The sequence below is a fragment of the Phragmites australis genome, chromosome 13 (genome assembly GCF_958298935.1).
Source record: "Phragmites australis chromosome 13, lpPhrAust1.1, whole genome shotgun sequence".
NCBI classification, from domain to species: domain Eukaryota; kingdom Viridiplantae; phylum Streptophyta; class Magnoliopsida; order Poales; family Poaceae; genus Phragmites; species Phragmites australis.
The window spans coordinates 15,215,262-15,239,251 of NC_084933.1; the positions used below are offsets into that span (position 1 = coordinate 15,215,262).

The 23,990-nt window shown below is 41.0% G+C and overlaps 1 protein-coding gene across 6 annotated transcripts; it reads right to left on the minus strand.

Annotated features, from left to right (window-relative positions):
- Nucleotides 1-402: 402 nt before the first annotated feature.
- LOC133889062 (uncharacterized) lies at nt 403-22,570 on the minus strand. 6 transcript variants are annotated; one of them, XM_062329505.1, is made up of 29 exons: nt 22,277-22,564; nt 21,952-22,126; nt 21,128-21,796; nt 16,828-16,965; nt 16,578-16,676; nt 16,360-16,485; nt 16,095-16,157; nt 14,730-14,822; nt 13,957-14,067; nt 13,579-13,742; nt 11,582-11,660; nt 11,281-11,379; nt 10,444-10,500; nt 10,128-10,172; nt 9,903-9,993; nt 9,464-9,588; nt 8,134-8,208; nt 7,958-8,045; nt 7,013-7,085; nt 5,198-5,257; nt 4,694-4,787; nt 4,481-4,561; nt 2,341-2,451; nt 1,702-1,767; nt 1,459-1,614; nt 1,289-1,369; nt 1,149-1,211; nt 990-1,073; nt 403-692 (listed from the first exon to the last, which is right to left on the minus strand). In XM_062329505.1, exons 1-29 carry the CDS (start codon nt 22,444-22,446, stop codon nt 582-584), a joined length of 3,447 nt encoding a protein of 1,148 aa, XP_062185489.1. In that variant the 5' UTR covers nt 22,447-22,564; the 3' UTR covers nt 403-581. The 6 variants fall into 6 exon arrangements, with proteins under 6 accessions (XP_062185489.1, XP_062185488.1, XP_062185490.1 ...); XM_062329504.1 differs by having other exon boundaries at nt 4,481-4,579; nt 22,277-22,562; XM_062329506.1 differs by having other exon boundaries at nt 4,481-4,579; nt 9,464-9,537; nt 22,277-22,561.
- Nucleotides 22,571-23,990: the final 1,420 nt, after the last annotated feature.

Consider the following 23,990-nt stretch of genomic DNA (forward strand, 5'->3'; position numbering starts at 1 on the left):
GCAAGCCGTACGACCGTGTGTCCTGAGAATCATTCATAAACCAGCTAACCTATTAGCAAAATGCAAAAACCATCGGTCTACATCTTGGCTGTCACTGTTCGACCACGCATTGCTGGAAACTTTTGGGGCGCAAGCCAGCAACCAGACATCAAAACCACCGCAGGAAAACATCTTCCCATCGAGCCATGACAGCGGAGAAACATCTTCCCATCGAGCCATGACATTCATGTACTTTTCCCCACAAAATATGTACGAATTTTGATGAAATGGTAATCCAGAGTGGAAATGTTCCTAGTAGATGCGGAGCAAAGAAAGTTAGGCGATCCAGAGTGGAAAAGGGTACAAATCTTTCCATTTTAGAAGCACGCACATGGGTGCAAGATTGTTCTAGCATATTCAGCATTTCTGCACACAAGTAATGCAATTCTACATCCACATAATGGAGAACATTGTTTGACAACAGATTCCAGGACTCGTTTACGTGAAGAGAAAAAAGTATAAAACAAAAAAAATGAGGGCTAACAATTCGAGCCCTTGTCTCATTTTGCTAAACTATGTTCAAGTATGCAACAACAGGAGCCTCATGATTGGAGAGCAGCAAGAGCAGAAGTGGGCAAGCACGACTCCACGACATCCCTTGAGATATCCATGTACTTGCACAAGGACATCAGCCAAAAAACTGCCTTTGGCGCCTGCAAAAATAGCCATATGAGATAAATAACAAAGTTGTTCAAACTCGGAAAAGAAACAGAATACAAGCAACGAGGACGTATTTCTTGACTCAATGAAGTACAATAAGTTAAATGTACCCGTTGTGCTACTATTAGCATCTAGAAATCACTAAATGACAGCATGCCATGATTAGTGGCACTGACAAATGATATGAGGCTGTGTTGTTAAAAAGATAAATGCATGGAGGTTGACACAAGAAAACTTCACTATGTGCTTTCACAAGTTCACAAGGATAGAAATGCCGGAACAAGTAAAACCTCAGAAGAATGTGTAGTCCCCTTTTGTGTATCAGTCATGACATCGAATGCTGCTTCTGCCATCCGTATGTACTGAACCATGAACTGAAACCAACATAGATCAAATTTCTGTCCTGGGTGTATGTCTAAGAAAGGATCAAGATACATGAATAGGAATACCTGGATATACTGGACCATATAGAAAGTATCAAACTGCCGCAGGAGTGTACCAAGCCCTATGATCTAAAAGAGAAAAAACGTGATTACTTGGCAACAGAACACGATGCATTATTCAGATACAATGGACTTGAGTTGCATACCACAGCAGAGAAATCGGCTATGGACCTCTTTAAAGGACTGGTCAAATTGCCTAAATGAACATCAAGCACATATCTTGACAACTGCACTCAGTCAAATAGACATAATTTTCATGAGTTTATTCAAGGTATGACGTCAATTCACAACATTACTTAATTGTTCATGAAGAAACCTGTGATATTGAAAAGAGGGTTAGCAGTCTGGCCAAGAACATTGGAGGGTCTTCTGAGATATAGATAGCTTGAAGAGGTGAAAGTAAACCACAAAACTTTTGCTGCTCCTTTATATGGTGAAGGAAGAGTCTGGCAGTTTGATCCTCAGCTCCTCTCTGTACACATGATCATGCTACTGAATCACAATCTATGAATATCAGATCTACAATGATGCCAACATGTTGAGTATTGTGGAAACTGACCTCAAGCTTTCCTTTCAGCATAGGCACCAAAACCTCAACAACCGAGGTTATAGTACTTGCTTTGATCTGCCAGAGTGTCACAGACATGGTTTAGAAATTAGAAGTAAGGGAGAGACTCTGTCATGCAGAGCAGAAACGAAACATACAGAATATGATAAATCCACAAATCAAGTCGTGGATGTCAAAGCTTCTGACAGAGATGCATAATCAAGCAACAAATAATGAGTGAATCCTAACTCAGGGTTAGGGTTCACTTTAGTGGCTCTGGAAAGGTCCTCACCCTAGGATGGCTACAGGTTCCACTGTACTGGTAATAGATAGAATTGTTTACACACTATAAATTTAGACACAAAATTTGATCAAACTATTACCCATCTGATCTTTTCTGCAAGAAAAGAGTTTCAAATTTTAAATTCAAAACCTAGGCTAGTTAATGTTCTCCTGGTCCATACCTGGAGAGAGTTACTACGGATGGTAAATAATCCTTCAGTTAACGCCAAGAAGCTAAGACCTCTTCCTAATTGTCACTAAAAACTAATGAGTAATGACTTGAATTTGACATTTCTACTGGAAATCAGAAGAATCATGGGAAATGTTAAGGCTGTGAGGAAATAAAAGGTTGGCCTTCAATTTCCTTACCTTGCATGCTGATCTCAATTTTAAGGATATAAGATTCATAACCAACTGCAGTTGTCCAATTGTTGCCAATTTCTCAACCAGTGGTCCCAATGATGAATGGAAAGTCCTCACCTATGTAAAACATAGAACTGACTGTAAATTAGTATAGATGATATATATATATATATGGTGAGTCTATTCTGCGCCTAATCGCAACAGTGAACTACGTTGCGTCACCCTCAGTTGTTGCAGTCACCTTTGCACCACCCCAGTTACGATTAAGAAACTAGTCAGTTACGACGGTGCATATAGATAAGTTACGATCACATGATAAAAAGTGTATAATTACGAGAAGCATTGTAGTTTATTGATGTGCCACCTCCAGTTACGACTAAAAAAATAGTTAGTTACGATAGCACAGATAGTTGAGTTACGATCACATAACAAAAAAGTCAATTACGATAGCAACTATACTGCTTTTTGGATCGTAACTGGGGTGTGCGCAGAGGTGACCCAGTTGCGATCACAGTTATAACTAAGAAAATAGTCAGTTACGATAGCACAAATAGTTGAATTACGATCACATGACAAAAAAATTAGTTATGATAGCAACTATACTGCTTTTTGGATCGTAACTGGAGGTGTGCGCAGAGGTGACCCAGTTGCGATCACATGACAAAAAAGTGCATAATTGGACTAGATAAGGTATCTAGTAACGACCATATATGTTTGTAATAATTGACCTATCTTTTGAGTCGCAACTATACCGTTTTTTGGATCGTAATTCCAAGGTGGCGCAACAGTGAACTACAGTGCACCTAGGCACATAATAGATATAATATATATATATATGTGTGTGTATGTGTATGTGTGTGTATATATATATACATGTATATATATGATACTCTCAGGAGTATGTACTCCCACATATGTATCTCATAACATAGGAAGTATTTCATATGATAAATGGTATGTACATGGAACATATAAGATCATCCAAGTAATATGTGTATTTTCATAATTTTTTAGTGTGTTACAAATACAAAGGTATTATCAAAATCTAATAAAATTGATGGACTTCTTTTCTATTTTTTATGTAATTCATATTGGAGTATCTTAGAATGAGTATATAAGTATACTCATAGTGACAAAGGAGTATATCCAATTCATTTATGTGATATATCATAGTAGAGAGTATGTACTCCCGAGAATACAGACTAGTTTTCCTATATATATACTCCCAGGAGTACATACTCCCTACTATGATATACCATATAAATGAACTGGATATACTCTTTTGTCACTATGAGTATACTTATATACTCATTCTAAGATACTACAATGTAAACTACATGAAAAAATAGAAAAGAAGTCCATCAATTTTATTAGATTTTGATAATATTTTTGTATTTGTACATAAAATGTAATATACTCAAAAAAATATATGCAAACCACCTAAAAAACTATACATACCACTTGGATGATTTTATATACTCACATGCTCCATATACATACCATTTATCATATGAGATACTCCCTATGTAATGAGATAGGTATGTGGAAGTACCAAATATGCTTCCTATATATATATATATATATATATTATTGGCGCACAAACCATTATTGTTTAAACTTAATTGCACCGAATCGTGGTGTTCACTTTGCACCAGACTCAACATAGACTAGTGTTATACTTCACAGAAGAAAAATTCCCACAAATGGTTGAGGTCAGTTCAAATAGTTCAGTAACAATATTTCCCTCAACAAATCCTACTATATGCAAGTAGGGAAAATTACAAGAGTAACACAATCCCTTCAACAACTAAAATAGTACATGTTATTCATGTGGTTTAGGATTGCATACTATAACTATTGTAGTTATACCAAATATGCAAACCATAACTATTAGCAAGTATTGAAACAAGAGATTCTGGCAAGTACTAGAGGAGAGAACAAGCATGCTGCTCCATAAGAGTGCCTTTAAATGAACCAAGAGCGATGAAATTTATCAACTAAACAGTTTACAGGTTAACTTTCAATAAAATTATTTTGACATAGACATTTGTGCTTGGTATCACCCAACAAACAAGAAGCGTCTACCAAGCCAATAGAATGTACATAGCCCATCATAAAGTTTCCAAAGCATAATTTACAAGTATACCATATGCTTATATGATGACCAGCCCATCAGAGGAATTGACATAGGAGGGCCCAGAAGATCATCCAGCTGACTCAATTCCTCCTGACATTTAGTATCAACCTGAAGTCAATCTTGTAATTAGTGTAATTGAACAATGACCAGGTGTGATCACATAATCAATAGCGTATACAAGAAGTTTCAATCCTGTAAGCTGTCTTGAATTATAAAGCATACCAAAGAACATAATTCTTTCACTGTATTCTCCATGCTCTGCTTTATGAGTATGTGTATTAAGGAGTCCAAGCATGCTAACCCAACCTGTCCCACGCTAAAAAAATAAGCACAATTGCATGTCAGGTCTCCTGAGCCACATAAAGAATCAAGTATTTTTTTTTTTAGCAGAGTACAGAATAAAAAGAATTATTCATAAAATAAATATGCCAAAAATTGGGCAATGGAAAGAAAGCTTCAAATGTTTTTTGAACAATAGGTTATGTCCAGAATAAAGCACCCCAGAATGCAGCAAGCAAGGAATAGTCCATCTCAGGACATTTTTCGATAGACAGGAATTTGACCCAGTCCCCTTAGACTGGCAGGGTGGGTAATTAGTTCATGTTCCCTTCCAAACCATGGTAATTGGACCTAATAAGTAATCCCAAACGATCCAAACATGCCCTTATATGTGCTCATGGGCACAAGTATTATTTCATCCCATAACAAGCAAAGATGAGAGGTTACCATAATTCCAGAAGATTAAAAAAGCGCATACCAAGCAACTCATGTCCTCCTGCATCAAACCTTGGGCCCCAAAAAAAAAAAACATAATCAACAATGTAACAAAAACAAATGAACAAAGGAGAGCAGAGAAATCCTATATATGTAGAAGCCAATTGTAGCAAAGTTCAAATATTGCAAAGCTGAACTGATAATCGATGCATACATTTCTCTGCAATAGAATAAAATAAAGTGGGTGGAGTAAGCATCCAGATGCCAACATGATACCCAGCAAACAGTATGATATATCAGGACTAGAGAATCCTTCGATCGTCTACCTAGCTTAAAAGTAAGGCAACATACTTACAGAACATCAAGAGCAGTGGACTGCAAAGGGTCAGACCAATTCATTCATTGGACTTGATAATATTTTCTTATGGCAAATTGCTAAGGAGGACTACAAAGATCACGTGAGTTGGGAAATAACATCGATATGTCACAGACATGTGGCCCCAGGGCTCACTAGTCACTAGTCATCATCACACTGGACGTTACATTCCAATTTATGAAATATTTGTAGTGTTACAGAGCAAATGTTCCTGATTCTCTATATCCAACTTTTGGATGGACCGATTTCTTAAACTGCTTCAGTGCTTATATATGGACATACTACTTGTGACATGCTCAGTTAACCTGGCATGTTCATCTACTTTCTTAGAAAGGAGAGCCTTGCAAATTGAAAGATCTCAAGCAACGTGGTTGAACAGGAAAGTAGCTAACGAACATATATTTACTACAGCTAATGTGTTTGAGGTACTTTTAATTGTTGAAATGTTATTTTGCATGTGCATGTACCCTATTTTTCGTTGTCATGTTCTTTACCAAGAACTATAAAATTCTAGCCAAAAATATGCATGTTTTGAATGGAATCTGACCATCCAGGTTAAAAATGGAGGATTTCAGCAGAATCTTTGAAGTTCAATGGAATTAGAAACTTAATTTTGGCCAACGAGAAAATCATTAAGACATTTCTACAACTGCAATGCATTGTTGATGAGGGTTTTTTTTTTTTTTTAAAAAACAATAGGCTTTGGCAGATCGCTGCCTCATGTAACATAATGTTTTTCACCCTTCTCAAAAAAAAATGCAACTTTAAATTGAGCCAAGATCCCGACAAGAACCAACCAGGACTTGATGGAACCGACTAACCAGCCAGAAAATTCTTCAGGCACCACTACCCTTGATACCTAATAGACTGGTTAAATGAGACATACAGCGCTTAAAGTAAGAATAGGCAGGCTGTGACAACACAATAAGGTGAATCATCAACCATGTTGTCAGTGGCAAATCATCCTAATGACCTTTATATCATATCTAGTTAACAAACGCTTACATAGGACTTAAATGCAGCAGAACAGGCCACAACTTACTGCTCATAAATCAATTGGCTAGGCATCACCAGAAGTGCCAATAGATTTGAAAATATCTGGCAGCCATCAAACAGAATTAGCTTATCAATCATGCCTAGTTCCAATGCAACACTAAAAACCACATTACAGCCTAGAGCATACTGGTTCTATAGCAGTTTCAGATATCTATAGATTTTAAAATTGTAGTCTGCATATGCTTAAGTATCTGAACAGTCACTAAGCCAACCATTTTTACATTTTATCCAGAAAAATTGGCACCATGTAATTCGATAAGGATCCAGGAACTTGTTGGCGTTGTGACTATGCAGTTAGGGCTTAGGCGTGCATTACAAAATTGCGGATGTACTGGAAAATGCTTCTGTTATACAGCTAGAGTTTCAAAATAGCCATGCAACAAAACAACACTTACCAACCAACCATGGGCTCTATAAACATGGAGTGCGATGGATTTGTCAGCTGAACTATATATTGCAGCAAGTTGCCTGAAATTTGATGACATTTAACAACATGAACACAATGCAAAAGTCCTAGCATAATTTGTGCTGTTCTAAACTGTGCAAAGAGGGGACATTTTATTCAAAATTCAAAATTTTCAGCAGCATCTTCAGTGTTCATTTTGTAAATTTCACGAATATTATTACTTACATTACAATGAGAAAAGGTTGATTGAATCTCAATCTAATTCAACTCATCAAATTTTGGACTGACGCCAGAAAGAAAGTAAAATAAATAATAAAAAAAACTATATGCCCTATATTTTAAACTGGATGGAATATGATGAAATTGTGTGGTTACCATACAGGTAGGACTAACTGATACAACCATACAGCTGATTTTTCAGTTATCTGAAGGGTGCAAGAACGTGCATGTGACTACGGCAAAAAAAATCCAATAACTAACAAATGAGTCATCCAGATGTGGGTTTCTAGCAAAGAGACAACAACATCCAGCAACCATTAAGGTGTAAAAAAACAGCCATCTTGCAAAATGGACAATAGCCAATGACTTTACTTGGTGGTCAGGTTGATGGCAAGCGACAGAGATTAGGACCGACTTTTAGACGCATGACACAACCTACCATGCACGGTACCATCGATGATAATGATACCATGAATCCCCGCTTAGAAACTGCAAATGAGGCATACTTTTTTTTGGGGGGGGGGGGGGATCAGGCGTACTGGTATTGTGTGAATCTGATCTACAAATAATATATACACCTAAAGTTAAAAATTTAGAAGGATCCTAACTTTCACTTATGTATGAACCTATCAATCTTTCAGGTACTACCTACAGACGTCACTAGTGAAACCTACAAAAAACATGCTTCTCTACAGGGATAGATCTAAAACATTACCAAAAAATGTGCTGGAGCTGGATGCATTATTCAACTGTTCCACCACATTAGCTGACTTTTGCATGCATCCCATAAGCTCCAGAACCTCCTGTCAGAGGAAAACCAAATAAGTATATAACGACTAATCTGACAAGTTAGAGAAATAATAAAGCTAACTAGGGATGATCCTGGCATACTCTTTTAGCACATTGTTCCAATACAGTAGCTAATGTTTCTTGCCAGATTGAGCTCCCATCAATGTGCAGTATATCCTGCAATGATTTATTAAACAAAAGAAGCATCATCTTTGACAGCTCAATAGTAGTGAGAAACACGGGCAAGGAACTTAATTGATTATATTTGAGTAAGTGTCTATAGAATGGTATCGCATTCCAACAGGATATGGAAACTTATATGAGACTTCTGTAAAACTGAACTTGCATGGAACTTAAAACTTTCATGATGAAACTTACATGAAACTACTATCATGTTCCCTAGTCACTCATTACCTTATAAATAAATAGCTGTCAACTCAATAACAAATTGATGATTTGTTAAAGAAACGCACATCAAATTTGGATGTGGGTCTTTTTTATTCAAGCACGGTTGTGTCGGACACTTGAAAACTAGGCATACAGTCAACAGTATATTAACTTAACACATAATTGAAATGAGAAGCAAAATTGTTTTTATGTTCAGAGCAAAATTCTTGTGCCAACATGCCCGTGTTCATGATTCACAACTAGCAACCGAAAAGGCCCAAAAAAGGAGACATAATCTATAGTTATATACACGCTGAGGTCTATTTTGCAACACCAACGGCAAGTCCGCAATAAAGACACTAGGCAAGCGACAGGCTCGGACGGGGCTCGTCCCCAAATTGACCCCTAGGGGTGGGGCAAAGCGAGTAAGGGAGTGCTTAACCAGGGGTGGGGTAAGTCCGTAGACTGACAAGTGGACCTTGGCATCCTGGTGGCAAGTGACCCACTTGCCATCTGTACAAATTGCAAGATCACACTCATGACATCCCATTATTAACCCTTGTATCGAGGCTCTACCCTATGAAAAAAATTGACTTTGTTCTATAGCAAGTTAGCAGCTCTTTAGTAAGAACTCAGGTGTTGGATGTAACCAAACCAAAAAGGCCCTGATTTGTACACAAAAATTTCAAAAGGAAACTACTACTTCATATTGATTTGAAAATCAGCTAATATTGTCACTGACCTAATCTATGATTGGTCAGAACCAATAAACAGACCTCATTGATCACTAGAAGACAAATATTTTGGACCATACATACAAAATAGCTCTAACTTATAGTCATTAGTCAGGCTTTGTAAGAGATTATATAGTGAAGTGCAGAAAGATCCATTGGCAGAAACACAAGTTCCTGTGCATCTAAAATAAGAAAAATTTAATGAAAAATAGAACCGTGTAATTCTAGTTCATTGTCTTATGTTAACTGAAAAGAAATGTGATTGATAAATTTCTTAAAGAAAAACTAAAATAAGACTGCAAAATAATCACCTGAAGGAACTCCATCCTCTGCATCTGGGAAAGCATATAATTTGACAAAGAGATCAGGCTGCTCTCCATATCATCTGTCAGCAGCGAATTTAAAATACTGCTAATCCAGTTAATCCAAAGTAAAACTACAAATAACAAAACTCTACATGTAATTCCGAAAAGGATGGCATATACATGTATTATCTGCTAATACATAGACATCGTCTCATAAGTAGTGAATATCCAGCACTAACGGTTGCCTTTACACACCTTCAGTAGCAGGCTTGCAGCACAATATAAGATTAGATAGTCAAATTTAGGGCTAATGTGAAGTTGATTCATTTTTCAGTAGATGTGTAGTGGTAAGTGTTAAGTGGTCACAGATACACTTAAACAAACATAGTAATAATATATGCTCACAAATAGTTAAATAATAAGTCAATGTTGGTCAGCTTCGTACCATAAGTGGGTGACGATAAGCATTTCAGTTTTGCTTCTAGCTGAATTGCTAGTTCCTTTTTTATCATCTGACTCAGCCATCCACCTAAATTCTTCATATGAAATAGGATGTATAAAAATATTAGCAGTGAAAGAGTGGAAAAGACAAAAAGAAAAGGAGAAACATGCCACAAAGTCAAACTATCTCTCGTCTCCGAAGTTAAAATGATCAAAGAGAAGGGCACACCAGGCCAATAAGGTCATCAAAGCTCTTCGACATGTTCTGAAGGCCCTGCATTAGTCATAGAGGATCCCAGTAACATGTCAGTAAAACCAAAAATCACATAACATATCATGGTTCACAGATTAAATACTACCAATCATAATTTTTATTTTGCGAGGAAATACCTCCAAGTCAATTGACAAGAAGGCATCTGCACTCACTCATAAAAGAGTTGCGGGATGGTTTCCTTACTAAATTATCCCGCTTCTCTGATAATGCTTCTTTATGCAAGCTTATTAAGGATGCTATGGTGGCAAATAATGCAGATACTAGTAAGTACCTCTGAAATGGTGCATAGTTTGGCAGCCTGCCGTGCTTGACATAGTTGATGATCCAACTGTGGCATAAAGCGCATCACAAAGTCATTAATGTCAAACAACCAAATAAATGCAAGTGAATCGTAGTCTACCATGACACATTATTGCACCATACTGTCACCTCCAGTCTGAAACAGATGTTTTAGCAAGTTAATTTTGGTTTGCAAATACTTCCCATTTTGGCCTTTTTAGGAAACTTTTTCTCCATCAAATGCCCCTATTAATTGCTTATTGTTAGAGGTGTATTATACCAACATAAGGCATGTGTTCCTTCGCCAGTTCATTAGCCCATGTGCATGGAGCCAGAGGCGTCTGGGGGAGGTGGAGGTGGTGAAGGTCGATGTTAGGGATGTGCTCGTAGAGAGGTGGAGGCCGAAATGGCTAGGGGCACGCCGATAAATGGTGGGTATGGATTTGGTGGTCGCTGGAGATGGTGCGGTATGGCAGTTCTGAAGGTCTTTCTGGTGGCAAAGGATAAAAGGTCAAATTTCTACACACTGCAGAAATCTATAGTGACCTTATCAAGAAAGGACCGAGTATTTGCGTAGTAAAAGAGCAAAATTGATGCCTATATTTCTCAATCATCACACATAACTTAGATATTTGGACATGACAAACGAATATGTGTATTTAGGGGGGACAAAGGACAAGACTTGAGCATAAGGTTTGCTATGAAAATAGTAGTTAAAATAATTAATAGGTGGTGTATCCCCTTTTGTGTGCATTAAGTAACTTAGAACCTTGATAGTACCAAAAGAACCAGCTAAGTAGAAGAATGTAGAAGGGAAATTGTCCAATACCTGCATGAGCTCTTCCAATGCTTCCTTGTTGATGCGATTTACTAGATAAGTAGACTGTTCTCCATAATCAACAGCAGTGGAAATTTTAAGCAATATGACCTGCAAATTTTGGAGGAAAACCAGCATAAATACCTGACATCTCAAATGCTCCTTATTCATGTGATTCAATAGAGTTTTATGGACACTAAACTGCAATTTATCTAACACGTTAAAAGATGAAGAGTTTGCTATGATAACACTTTTAACCATATATAAGTAAAGGTCATGTTTCACTAGCTAGCACCATAAAGAAGGAACTTACCGGGATAATACCTAAAACTGCAAATATCTTAGCTGCATATTTTGAAGAATAGTAGGTGGAGACACAGTGAAGATCAGGGCTGTCAAGTTTTGAAACTCAGGATGTAAGATTTACATGTTCCAACAATATGAGTACAATAGAACAGCAAAGATCAGGCATACGATAAGTACAAGAGAATATATTTACATTGAAGGGGAACCTTTTTTTATAGAGCAATTATAATACCAAAGTTCATTATGTAAGAAATAGCAACTCCCAACTCTCCTACTCCTTCCAGTCCGCAGGATGTGGAAGTGGATAAAGGTGAAGGTGGTGGATGGAGGTAGACGAAGACGTGATGCTTTTAGTGCTTCAAGATATCAGACTCTCTTTCCAATTTTTATTATATCTGTAATTAATATTCCGAAAACTGCACATGTTCAAGAAGCAGAGGGGTTGAATCGAAATCTTAATCAAAATCTTTTTTTTTTAGGGTTTAGGGTTAACAACATTGCGCAGGTGGATGACTGTCGCTCAGGCTTTACAAGATCGTCGCTGGGTACAGGATACACAGGGTGACCTATCAGCTACTGTACTAGTGGAATATCTGCAGGTATGGAATATGTTGGGTTCGCTCTACAGCCAGATGAACAAGACCAGCACATCCGGAGGCAGTCGGCTTCTGGTCAGTTCTCACCCAGATCGGCATACAAGTGTTCTTTCACAGGTGTTGTCGGCTTTGCTCCTTGGAGACGTGTCTGTCATTCTTGGGCTCCTCTTCGATGCAAGTTCTTATGGCTTGCAATCTGCAACTGCTGCTAGACGGTCAACCGGTTGGCATGCCGTGGCTTGTTTATCCAGCTCGCTGCCGTCCGTGCAACCAAGACAACGAGACGGCCCAACATCTCCTCACCAACTGTGTGTTGGCCCGAGAACTCTGGTTTCAGGTGTTCAGGCATGTTGGTCTTCAAGCCGTGACACTTGATCCTTAGGATGCGGTCTTTTCGGATTGGTGGATGCAAGCTCACCGGCGGGTGGATAAGCTGCTCAGGAAAGGATTCAACTCGCTCGTCGTCCTAGGTGCTTGGTGGCTTTGGAAGCACCGCAATGATTGCGCCTTCAATGGCGCCTCGCCAAGGATCAACGACGTCTTGCGTGAGATCTCGAATGAGGTACATCTTTGGTGCTCGGCTAGGGCTAAAGGGCTTCGGGCCCTGTGGCCGGCTTAGGTGTTTCTTTTGGTCGTGCATTTTGTGTTTTTGTAAGTGGCGCAAATGCATCTAAGTAACGGAGTATGAGTGTGGGTGAGTTTGTATATGCATTCTTCCACTAGGAGGAGTACATGTAAGACCGTTTTTCTTCTTAATACAAAGATACACAGCTCTCCTGCGTGTTCGAGAAAAAAAAACCTTTGTGTTTTTGTTCGAACAATCTGATACACCTTGTGGAGAAATCTAGCTACTCTTTCTAATATATATTCAACTAACTCGAAGACTAACAAGGTAAAAAGTACCAAAACATTGCTCTAGTATCCAAAACTTCATTAACTCAATAGCTATGCGGAGTTTTCAACATGCAGATACATGTAATCGGTCACAGTTAGTCGATTGCAAATCCAAACTAGTTATTAGGGCATGATGTTGGCTGATGTGACAGAAATCAAGGGTTCTCTGATTCCCTTTCCTCTTGTATCTTTTATAATTTTTATAAAGGAACCAACTTCATTTGGGGGGGGGGGGGGGGGGGAGGCGATCAGCTAATGCAAACTGTCTGCATTGAAATTTCTGAAATATACAACAAAGCTACGCACCAACGTGGTTCCTTCAGAACATAATCACCCTAAGATGTAACAGTAATAACAAATTACTTCGTAAACATGCTGAATGCATTCATAGCCAAAAAAAATACAGTCAAGAGTATCATAGATCCGAATACCATCATAGCATTGACAACACTTCACGTTATAGCATTAGTTCTGAACTTTGATGGCCATGGAGGCATAAGATCAGAAGGCAAACCTTTTGCACTGCTTGATCCTTTGGAGCGGTGCACTCAGCCATGACTGTAATTTAAGAAACATCGTATGCAGAAGTAAAGTTTGTGATGGATCCTGACTGATATTCTTCTTTAGAAGTGTCTCAAATAGTGTAAGATAAACCCATGCATACTTAGCATCAGTAATCTGAGGAGGCAAAACAGAGAGAAAGAGAGAAAAACAAAGTTATAATTGATATATATTAAGTTTCAAAACATATAGTCAGAAACATAGTAACTCTATGAGGACCATTAGCTACCATTTCAACTTCCAAGTAGTCAATGATGAACATATTAGTAACATGGTAAATGTTTTCATTAAGGTGAGTCCAGGGATCAGATACAAAAAGACAAGCTCTTACCACTGAGAAAATACTTAGTGCCTCTTGGTTTAGGTTAAGCACTTTTATCATATCATGAAGATTCTTCTGTATTTTCGAGAAGCCTTGCTTTATCTGCATGCTCTCTTTGATCTGCATCATTTTGTCAAAAATGTTACTCCTGTTCAAAAATACATCACGCTTTGGGCATGGCACGATCTCCAACAGGCAACTTTGACCATCAATTCCCATAGCAACATGTCAGTAAAAGATATAAACAATGTTATAGTTTGAAATCACTTTTCATGACAAATCTCATGATACCATTTTCAAACAATCAATATGCATTGTTTTACTTGTACTAATGGTTGACCACTCAAATTCTAAATGTTGTATATCGAACAGAGGGGAATAAAAAACATGGATATCCAAAGGCCAAGTCAAGAATTTCTTACACCACTCAAAATGGACGATGCCTTGTTACTAGATTCTAGTAGTGACATCATCCTAGAGTTCAACAAAGTTTTGGCATTGTCTTCTCTTTGATTTCACTTATTATTTTATTGGAATTCAGACCATATTTTGGACCCCCACTAAACGCTGGAATATCCGACCCAAATTAACTCAGAAGTAATTTCAGAATACACATGGAACTTCATATGTTGTTCTCTTGTGGGAACAGCCAATATGGTGTGCCACAATCCACATTACAGTTTTTGCACAAAGAATTGGAGACCGCAAGCAGAGCATGAATACTATGAAATTATTCTGCCAAATTTTGTTAACAAATGTTAAAGAGATTAGGAAGCTTCTACTTGGTGGAGCGTCTCAATATCTTTCAGTGTTGATAGCACTCGATGGATTGTCCTGCCAGAGCTTCCAATTGTGGTATAATTCAGGGAGACAACCTGTCAGAGAAAATAATCAACAAGAGAACAAACTTCAATATATAAACTGCCAATCCTCATAGAAAAAAAAATGGGTTAATTGGATTTATGTCACTGCAACTTGGACTATTCAGAAGAATACCACTCGTATTTTGAAACTTCGAAGAACGCCACCGCAACTTTGCTATACTTTAAAAAATGCCATTCTCACCATTTTAAAATGTTTGGGCCCCAATACAGCTGCGTATTTTGATTCGTACACGAATATGGCTCCGCTGGCCCACTTGTCATTGGCTCTCTCCACTCTCTCTCCAGCTCTCTCTCTCTCTCTCTCTCTCTCTCTCTCTCTCTCGCCTGCACCGCTCGCCGGCTGAGCTGGATCTCCCGTGATCTCCCATGTCACCCGACCCAAGGCACCCTCTACCAGACCTTCGCCCGCACCGCCCGAGCTCCATCTCCCTTATGAGCTGTCACACTGCTCTTCTTCCCGAGCTCCGGCGTCCGCCACCAACCCCTCCTCTGTGCGCCGGAAAATCCCATCTCCCTTATGAGCTGTCACGCTGCTCTTCTTCCCGAGCTCCGGCGTCCGCCACCAACCCCTCCTCAATGCGTCGGCCAATCCCTCACGCCTACACCATCTCTCTCACCCATTAAACCTTTCCCCTTGCTCAATCGCAGGAATCCATCGCCAGAGAACCGCCGTCACCATCGCGCCCTTTCCGCTGATGCACCTCACCATCACCGGGACTCCTCAAACCCCCTCTGCCTCAATCGGAAGCTCGGTGATCACCCTTGTACCGCACAAATGCTCGAGCCGCGCCCTTTTTTCCTTTTCCGCCGCTGGCCAGCCACCGCACCAGCGCCATGGCCACTGCCGCCGCCCGTGAGTCGCCGAGCCACACTGGACACCCTACCGAGCCGCCTACATTTGAGTGAGTCGAGGTCGGGCGGTGGGCGCCTTGGGTTGGGCAGCACTGGCGGAGGTCGGGCGGCGAGTGATGGAGCTCGGGCGGTGGGCGAGAGGAAGACAGCTGATGACAAGTGGGCCAATGGAGCCATATTCGTGTACGAATCGAAATACGCAGCTGTATTGGAGCCAAAACATTTTTAAATGACGAGAATGATATTTTTTAAAGTACAGCAAAGTTGCAGTCGCGTTCTTCGAAGTTTCAAAATACAAGTGGCATTCTTTTGAATCAGCCAAGTAGCAATGGCATAAATCCAATTAACCCACTAGAAAAAATTGCAGCAACTTCAGTAACTACATGTAAATTGAAAATGAACAGTATTGACCTCTGATGAAATGTGCTCCAACCAGTCTTTTACGGTCTTGTTCTTGAATTTGCATGATGCAGCCTATTGAAAAGGAGAAAAAAGCATCATGCTTAAGGTATTCATTCACATTTTAAAATAAACCTCATAACCTCAAAACATGATATCCATGTATAGACCCAAGGTTAATGCAAGCAATAAGGCCAATAAGTGAAGTAAAAGACTATAAAAATAAAGTATTTCAGCTGGATCTCAAGGAAGGTTATATTGGAAATCTAGAACGTACCCAAATTCCAAGATAGTTCTGAGACAAGTCTTTTATACATTCCAAAGCATCATGCCTCTTTTCACACCACATACTTTTCCTGGTATTCAACAGTTCAACATGCAGTTGCTTCACCTCAAACTCAAGCTATATTACAGAAAACAAAGCCAATGAACATTGGAATCCAACTAGGATAATCCAAAGCTAAAATATTCAATATCTCAGAGAAGGGTCTTCACTTTAGCATTCTTCAATAAGAGTTGTAACAGGTTTCCTTCATCTACTTGCTGTGATGACCCTACAGAGATCACCAGGTCCCTTGCCTTCTTATCACTGGTCTATGAAGCAATATGTTATAGTGTAAACAACAGAAAGGCAAGCATAACTCTGGTTTGCTACCTTAAAAAGATTTTACAACGTCAATACAACAATGCCTAATGATAAAAAGTGAAAAAGATGTTTACATCGAGGACCTAATTAGGGTTTTACCATGCGATGAAGCAAAAGCCAACGCAGCGTGAAATTGCACTCTCTGATGACAGAAAGAAGACTCAGCGAATTATCAAGCACATGATTTTTGTTTATAGCACGTATATGAATACCCAAGTCAGCTAAAAGCTGAGGAACCTGAAACAAAAAAAAAACAATATGCAGAAGTCAAAACAGGAGAGTGAAAAAAGAGATGGAAAAAAGATCAAAAATGAGAAAATTCAATCATAAATGGAGCATAGGTAAGTCTCAAGTTCAACTATTTGCTAAGGTTAACGACTAGGTAAACAAACAGATACTGAACTGCACTTCATATCGACAATACAAAAACAACAACATTTGTCCCAAGCAAGTTGGGATAGGCTCGAGATGTGTTAGCGCATTGCTTTTGTAGTCTAGGATTATTTCCTTAACTGCCTAACTATTTATGGTTAGTCTAGATATAATCTATAGCTGTACAGATCCTAACAGATCCTGTATCTCGTGTATTTGGGATGTAATCCCTTGTGATCAATATATATAACCACCCTGATGTTACCTGGGTCTCCGACGATTGTGTTGTTCGCACGGTCATGTATGGCTCCATGAAGGACGATGTTCTCAACATCATCCTCGACAAGGAGCAGGATGCCCGCGCTTTGTGGGTTGCTGCTGAAGATCTCTTCTATGGCAACAAGGAGAGTCGCACAATTGTTCTTCTGAATGAATTCCATGGTCTCCAGCAAGGCGATCTCTCCATCACGACGTACTGCAAGGAGCAAAAGTCGCAGACGCTCTCCGAGACGCCGACTCACCTGTTACCGATCACACCTTGGTCCTCAATTGTTGCGCGGTCTGTGTTTAAGGCCCCTTTTGATTTAATACATTGTGATTTGTGGACATTTCCTATCATCAGCATGTCGGGCTATCAATATTATCTTGTTATCGTTGATGATTTCTCGCACTTCTATTGGACTTTTCTACTGCATGCCAAATCTGATGTTTTTGTTGAACTGGAATCGTTTTTCGCAATTGTCCAAACTCAATTCAGGGTCCTTATTCGCTCTATCCAAACTAACAATGGCAAAGAGTTCGTTAACCAAGCAACCACTACGTTTCTTGCTCGCCATGGCGTGACATTCCGTCGGTCATGTCCCTATACTTCTCAACAAAAATAGCACTACCGAACGAGCAATTCGCACCATCAATGATGTTATGCGCACTCTTCTTTTTCAGGCTCAGCTCCTCTGCCGCTTCTGGGCTAAAGCCCTATATGCTGCCACCTATCTCTTCAACAGGAATCCCTGTAGGCTTTAGCTTCTGCCACACCCACTACACCCTCCATCGAATCCATCCTTCCTATGATCATCTTAGGGTGTTTGGCTGCTTGTGCTATCCAAACATTGCCGCCACTGCCACAAACAAACTCTACCCTCGGTCCATTCCTTATTTCTTTCTTGTATATCCGCTCAATCATCACAGCTATCGCTGCTATGATCCCCACAATCAACGCATCATCTTGTCTCGTCACGTGGTCTTTGATGAACCTGTGTTCCCGTTTCCTTCGTTAACCTCATATTCGCCTTCCTCGGTGCGAGATCTTGACTTTTTACAGGAGATTGATGTGCTTCCCCTTCGCTGCACCGCAACGACTCTGACGCCCACACTGTCTGTCGCGCCTGTTCCTCAAGCTGCAGCCCCGATAGTCCCCAGCAAGCCACCGGTGCGCTTGGCATACTCCAGGTGGCCACGTGCGACCCCCCAGGCGTCCTCACTAGTAGCTCCAGCGTCATTCGCCGCCGCCTCGGCACCAGCAGCAACAACTTCCCCTGTTGCACCGACCTCAACTTCTTCTCCATCAAGGCTGACTGCCTCCACGGCAACCCTAGCACTTAACGGTTTTGTTGCACTGCCCACCGTCGAACAAGTTGTCCCTGCTGCTCGGCCTGGGCGCGACCCTCATGCCATGAGGACGCGTGCCAAAGATGGCATCGTTGCCCCTGTCCAGCACTACAGCTTCTCCACGCACCATGCCACTCTTTCGTCCGTGCCCAAGTCTTACCACTCTGCGTTGCAGGATGCCAATTGGAGACAAGCTATGTCTACTGAGTTTCAAGCACTTCTCGATAATGGTACGTGGACTCTCGTTCCACGGCTGCTCGGTGTTGATATCGTCTCCGACAAATGGGTGTTCAGACACAAGTTCAACTCTGTTGGCTCCCTGGCACGCTACAAAGCTCGTTGGGTCGTCCGTAGTTTTTCTCAGCAGTCAGGCATTGACTATGACGAGATTTTCAGCCCTGCTGTCAAGCCTGCTACTATACAGATTATTCTCAATGTTGTTGTCTCCCGAGGCTGGTCTATCCGTCAACTAGACGTCAAGAATGCTTTCCTCCACAGCACCCTTGATGAGACCGTCTACTGCGAGCAGCTGTCCGGTATTGTTGACACCAATCAATCTCAGCACGTCTGCCGTTTGCTCAAGTCTCTGTACAGCCTCAAGCAGGCCCCTCGGGCCTGGTACTAGCGATTTGCCACCCACAATGCCTCACTGGGCTTCGTTGCTGCCATTTCCGACACGTCCCTCGTGTTTTTCGTTCTGGGACTGAGATTGCCTACCTGCTGTTATATGTGGACGATATCATTATCACCGCCTCTTCTAATGCTCTTCTGACATAGCTGACTCGCTTCTTGCGTAGTGAATTTACTATGACGGACCTTGGTGATCTACACCATTTTCTTGGCATTTGTGATACGATCCACCTCAGGTATGTTCCTGTCTCAGCGTCAGTATGCTATTGATCTTCTCCAGCGAGTTGGTATGGGCGATTGTCACTCTACAAGCACTCCAATGGATACTCAGTCTAAATTGTCGACTGCAGCAGGGGATCTTGTCGTTGATCCTGGCGAATATTGGAGCATCATGGGTGCCCGCCAGTATCTCACCTTTACGAGATCTGACATCAGCTATGCAGTTCAACAAGCCTGTTTACACATGCATGATCCCCGCGAGCCTCATCTTGCTCTTGTCAAGCACATTCTGAGGTATATCAAAAGGACTCTTGGTCATGGTCTGCATCTCCATGCTTCTTCTACTTCGGCCCTCACTGCATACTCTGATGCGGATTGGACCGGTTGTCCTGATTCTCGACGCTCCACCTCGAACTTTTGTGTTTATCTTGGAGATAACCTCATCTCTTGGTCTTCCAAGCGCCAGCCGACGGTCTCTCGCTTTAGCGCCAAAGCAAAATATCGTGTTGTTGCCAACGTTGTTGCTAAGTGTTGTTGGATTCACCAGCTTCTTCAAGAATTACACCTTCCCCTTCAGTCGGCAACTGCTGTCTATTGCGACAATATCAGCACAGTCTACATGTCTGCCAACCCCATCCAACACAAGCGCACAAAGCACATCGAGATTGATATTCACTTTGTGCGAGAGAATGTGTCCCTTGGACATGTCCGTGTCCTTCATGTACCATCCAGTCTTTAGTTCGCCGACATCATGATGAAGGGGTTGCCGACCAAGCTCTTTCTTGAGTTTCAGTCTAGTCTTGGCGTCCGGGAGCCTCCCGCTGCGACTGTGCCACCGGGGGGGGGGGGGGGGGGGAGGGTTAGCGCATTGCTTTGGTAGTCTAGGATTGTTTCCTTGATTGCCTAACTATTTATGGTTAGCTTGGATATAATCTGCTAGCTATACCGATCCTAACAAATCCTATATCTTGTGTATTTGGGATGTAATCCCTGGTGATCAATATATATAACCACCCTACGGCTTTACTGCGGTGTGTGGGGTTTTCCCATAATTTCTCCTCTCTGCAAGATGAAACCTACAAGATCCAACTAAAAAGATGTTGAAACAATGATGATAATAAAGGTATTAGTAATAGTAACAAAATAAAAGTAATAACAGTATAAGGAGACTGATGCATAAGTTATGGTTCTGATATGTGGATTGTTAATTTTCACGCACTTCTATATGTGAATAGTTCTTTAGGGATATTTCATTCCTTCAAATCTCTCTTTACAAACTCCTCCCATGTTAGGTTTTGTTGACCCCTAACTCTCTTCATATTATCAACGCGCCTCAATATCCCTTTATGCTCAGGTGACTCTGGAGGCCTCCGTTGGATATATCCAAACCATCTCAACCGATGTTGGATAAGCTTTTCTTCAATTAGCGCTACCTCTACTCTATCACGTATATCATTATTTCAGATCCAATCTTTTTTTGTATGGTCACAAATCCATCGCAACATATGCATCTCTACTACACTTAACTTCATATCGACAATGCTAAAATAAAATGGCTTGCTACACTGACCTTTGTGAAGTGGTGTAGACTAATATCACGTATGGAGGCAGGAGAAAGGCAGGAAAGCAACGATAACTTTGCTTCTTTGTATGCATCCCAAGAGACAAGTAAATCTACTGAGAAATGCAAGAATATGGGAACCACCCAGTTATCTTTGAAGAACCGGTCAACAATCTCCCGCATAGCCAAACCACTGTGCAGAAGGCCATGAGAATAAAACAACAGGACATAGAGATGTCCAGCTTGCAAGGACAGAGCTGTAGTACGGTGCTGCGGGTCAGGATAGAAGCGGACATTGTTGTACACATCACCATTTCGCAAGCAGGTTATGACAGCATCCACAACAGGTTCAGGAAATGGAAACCTCCCAAGCAGGTCCTCAGGCTTCTGTACAGAAATAATATCTGAGCTATATGCTGATGAACCGGAACTAGCAGACCAACCAGGTGTAGGCACATGCTGCCGACAGAGGTCACATATCCTCTCCAGATTGGGATAGTTGAAACAGCGCTCGTACCGCAGGTGCGCCACGAGGAGCCTCTCACGCAGCAACCCACCAATTTTGTGTTCCATTAGCAGAATCATGCATCCGAACAAAGTCATCGACTCCACAAGCAACTGGCAAGCGCAGTTATTCTCCAGCACACCATCCAATGTGCAATGCACATACAGCCCTTCCTACACAAGAACGGGCACCCATTTAGTGTCACTAAAATTGGGAATGAGGCATCATGTTCCATGGTCTGTTCATCTTAAAATAGTTCGGCATCATGAGTATCAACTAAAGAGGTGCGAAGACACTGAGCAACGGAGAGAGTGCAAAGTAACCTAACCTGAAGATCATTTAGGTAACTGCAGAGCTCCTCGTGGTAAGTAACGGCGCCATCCAGCAAGAAGAAGAACCTCTGCATGTACGAGCCGCAGGACTCGCGGAGTTGATCTTCCAGTGCTTCAAGCTCGATGTCGCCTTCGATCCTCGACTCCAAATCTCCCGGGGAATCGAAATATCTGCGCGTGAGACGTAAAATGTCGGTTGAAAACTGCGGTGGGTACTCGAGATTTGGGGATTTCGAGCTACCAATAGGATAAGGGTTCACGCAATTGCATTTTCACATTGCGTCGGTGTTGAATTTATCGGAAGAGAGAGCGAGTGGTCACCGGAGGTCGAAGAGGACGTTGTCGAAGCGGCGGTCGGCGAACTGCGGAGGTGCGCGGTCGGAGAGCAGGAGCAGCTCAGCGATGAGGGCCTCCGCGCGGGCACAGAAGCTGAGGAGTTCGGGGAAGTCGGCGGCGGAGGAGGCCGGCCGGCTCGGGCCCGGCTCCGCCATGTCTGGGCTACTTCGAGCGGTCGGATCGGTCGGGAAGAAGAAAGCCCAGATACGAAGGAGCTATGACGCATACCAACTATGGTTACGTAAACCAGGTCGAAGGCGTAAATACGCATGTGTTGCTCTGAGAGTCTCCAATCTTAATGCTCCTCAAGGCGTAATTTCGACTAGTTCCTCTCTGTACACTAGTAGGTTCAGCGTGCTTTCTTTAGGCTGGCCGGAAGGGATCTGGCTCTATTGACCAAAAGCGCAAAAAAAAAAGGTTTTTTATTTTATCTAAACTATAAAGCCACAAATACATTTAGTATTAAGCATCCTATCCAATATTTTCAGATCAGATCTAACACCTCCAACGCCCCTGCACATTCTGGCTCACGTCCGGTCTTCCTACCTATTCGCGTATGAAAAAACCGATCATGTTCGCATATGAAAATAATCAATCATGTTAATCACTTATTATTTTCCTTCCATATCCTTCCATCTGTTATTTCACCTCCTTCCACTTTTAATCAACGCCCAATTATAGGTGAAGGTGTCTCTCGACCCGAAGCTCACTGCATCACACGGTCACACCCCATCAACCATGACACCAAGTGTCGCTTGGGCTCCACCACTGCCACCATCACGCGAAGCCATTCCTTTCACGCCGCCTCTGATCTCCACGCCCCTATTGGGAGGTCGGCGCCCCTATCATCACCGCGCACCTCGCCGACGAAGGGGATGATGGGGAGATACTGTCTTGCTCCTTTCCATAGAGCACCTTCTCTCGTGAGGTAATGTCTCCATCTCCACATTCGTTCCAAGTTCAGCCTGCATGGTATATCTGGTTTTGAATTTGTGATTCTTAGTTAGCAACAGTCTAGATTTATTTCTAGCCATACATATTTATCTTCTCTAGCATATCAGCATTTGAAAGATCTTTACCTAGACTTTTATATTATGGTAGTTTTGTCTTTTTTATATTTTCTTTTAGTATTTTGCAACTCCACTTGGAAAGACATTTACATTTCCTTTCTATTAACTCGCAGATCTCCTATAACTCCGATATATATGTCCTCCTGTTCAACGGTCGGTTTTGGTTGAAGCAGAGATTATTCAGGTGCTACTATTTTTCTTTCTAATTATATTTATGGTATACATTCTTCAATTCTGAAACATACAATTTTTATGTTATGTTCAAGTAGATATTGTCGTTTTTTTTGTTGTTCTTAGTTGCTTGAGAAATTGATTGCTCAAAAGTCAATGCAATAAAAGAAGTACTTTGTTAATTAGTTATTTCTTTTGGTCCTGGCCTTCACATGAGTTTGTATTGGATAATTTTACTAGGTTTAGACTTCTTTGATGGGACAAATTTTAGTTTAATTGTACAACTTTCTCATGTTTGTTAATATAATTTGTATGTAAATTGCTTGTATTACCATGTACGAAGCATTGTCTTTGAACTTGTTATCGGCAAAGAGAACATTCTTTTGTCTCATCTTATTTTGATGTATCTATCAATGTCTCTTGTTACCCATTTCTTATCCTACACAGTTCCTTGGGCT

Bases quoted from the DNA above. Each gene is read 5' to 3' on its own strand.
- LOC133889062 (XM_062329504.1), bottom strand. From the start codon at position 22,446: ATGGCGGAGCCGGGCCCGAGCCGGCCGGCCTCCTCCGCCGCCGACTTC. The intron at 21,797-21,951 runs GTTAGGTTACTT...GTTCTTGTGTAG, and splicing joins GTTACCTAAATGATCTTCAG to GAAGGGCTGTATGTGCATTG. The intron at 16,158-16,359 runs GTACGTTCTAGA...CCTTTTCAATAG, and splicing joins AGAACTATCTTGGAATTTGG to GCTGCATCATGCAAATTCAA.